The sequence below is a fragment of the Rhea americana genome, unplaced genomic scaffold, assembly GCF_003343005.1.
Source record: "Rhea americana isolate MKP2758 unplaced genomic scaffold, rheAme1 scaffold_24, whole genome shotgun sequence".
Taxonomy (NCBI): domain Eukaryota; kingdom Metazoa; phylum Chordata; class Aves; order Rheiformes; family Rheidae; genus Rhea; species Rhea americana.
The window spans coordinates 627,710-629,388 of record NW_028186357.1 but is presented as its reverse complement, the minus strand read 5'-3'; the positions used below and the strand labels follow the sequence as shown (position 1 = coordinate 629,388).

The following is a 1,679-nucleotide window of genomic DNA, read 5'->3' as shown; positions in this document are numbered from 1 at the left end:
AACAGCATAATTTCGGGAAATATTATCTCAGTTACTAGGAACGGATCATTTCCTAGGCCCCTATTTTTAGCCTCTCACCTTTTGCCTTCCTCTGGCAGCACAGTACATCATACCTGGGTATTTGTCCTCCAAAGTCCCCCAGAGCTCCCTGCTGCACTTCTAACAGAAGCTCTTAGAGCTTCTGCAGGGCCATCCGCCAGCCTGCGAGCCCAGGGAAGGCCCTGCTCCGCTGCATCGACTCTCCAGGTACAGAGGCGGGGATGAGATCAGAACGAGTCTGCCACAGTACTGCACAAAATACTTTTATTGGATACAGGTGTGGTTTCAAACGAAAATTGAGAATATAGATCTTTTTCCCAAATGACATTTATCCGCTAATATACAAAAAGTCTCTATTTATGGCAAAAATAAGAAATATTCCTGATTGCTTATAATGTGTCTGGATTCTTCCTTCTTTAAGAAAAAAGAAAAAAAAATGAGAAACAGTTCAGTTCTTTCAGTTCTTTTTTTTTCTAGTAGTTGTCTTGGTTGCTAACATAGCTACACCAAAACACCAGGATCAGCTTCCACGACCCTGGTTCAGTCTTTTTTGGTAAGAAGTAACTGATCCCAGCAAGACACGTAAATGGGCAGCTTCTCCCATTCACGACGAGTGTGTTTGTCCGTCTCCCTCTCTGCTTAGCTGCAGCAGCAAGACAGAAACGCTGTCGCGATACTCCAGAAGCACAAGTGCCAGGCAGGAAACCAGCTTGCATTAACGCCGTGAACTGTATGTAGTGCTAGGTCAAAGCAAGCGTGACTGCAYGGGAGACTGCTTTATTTCGTCCGTCCTTATTTTAGCTCCGTTGATTCCGTTTACCTGCCTTTGAGCCACTCCSAGGACTGGAAGGCAACATCGCAGGAAGTATTTGCGTGCAGGCACCGGTGGGTATTAGTGACAGGACCAAACACAGCCCCCTCCCCCGGGGATAAAAGGGGCGGGTTTGGTTTTCTAAAGAAAAGGGGAGAAAACCAGAGAGGCAAGGGGCTCGGCAGCGAGCAGGTCTGAAAAACCTGACGGATGCAAAGACTGAAGCTGCCGAACGGACGCGAGCGCGGGAGCCCCACCGCCTGCCTCCGCTTCTCCATCGCCGACGTGGAAAGAAAACCGTTTTACCTTTAAAAGTCGATCTGGCAGGGGAGGCAATCGCTAAGGATAGCTCCGCAGCAAGACGTGCCTTGAAAATGCCCTGAAATCCTGAGTCACCTTTAACATCACGTTTTGGTCTTTACCCGCTTGGTGAGGTCTGAGTCCGGTCTCTCCCTCCGTCCTGCCCCCGGGCCGGGAGCAGCGACTAGACTGGAGGGGGGGGGGGGGGGGGGGGGGGGGAGCAGAGTTATGGGGGAACTACTGGAAATTAAATACCGTCTCGGAGAAGTGGAGAGGGAGGCAGGAGAGGAAGGGGATGCCGATGTGATAAAGCCTCCCGTGCACCTGGGAGTCGAGCATGAGGGAGGCGTTGAAAGCCGGCCCGAAGCTGCCGCCGGCGACGAGGGAGCCGCCGAAGCAGCCGACGGGGCTCTCGAGAGCCGCCTTGGGGGCGGCCCCGGGGGGCGGCTGCCGCAGCCCCTGAGCGAGGATGCTCTCGATGCTGAAGCTGCGGCAGCGCGGGGCGCCCTTGTGCGGCGGGGCGGCGGCG

The 1,679-nt window shown here is 53.6% G+C and overlaps 1 protein-coding gene across 1 annotated transcript in view; it reads right to left on the bottom strand.

Moving 5' to 3' along the window:
* Positions 1-500: 500 nt before the first annotated feature.
* Positions 501-1,679, bottom strand: part of LOC146595022 (forkhead box protein C2-like) — a 12,042-nt gene continuing 10,863 nt past the window's right edge. Inside the window, exon 2 of the mRNA XM_085306465.1 lies at positions 501-1,679. Within this exon, the coding sequence (XP_085162591.1) occupies positions 1,388-1,679 (292 nt within the window). The 3' untranslated portion in view covers positions 501-1,387.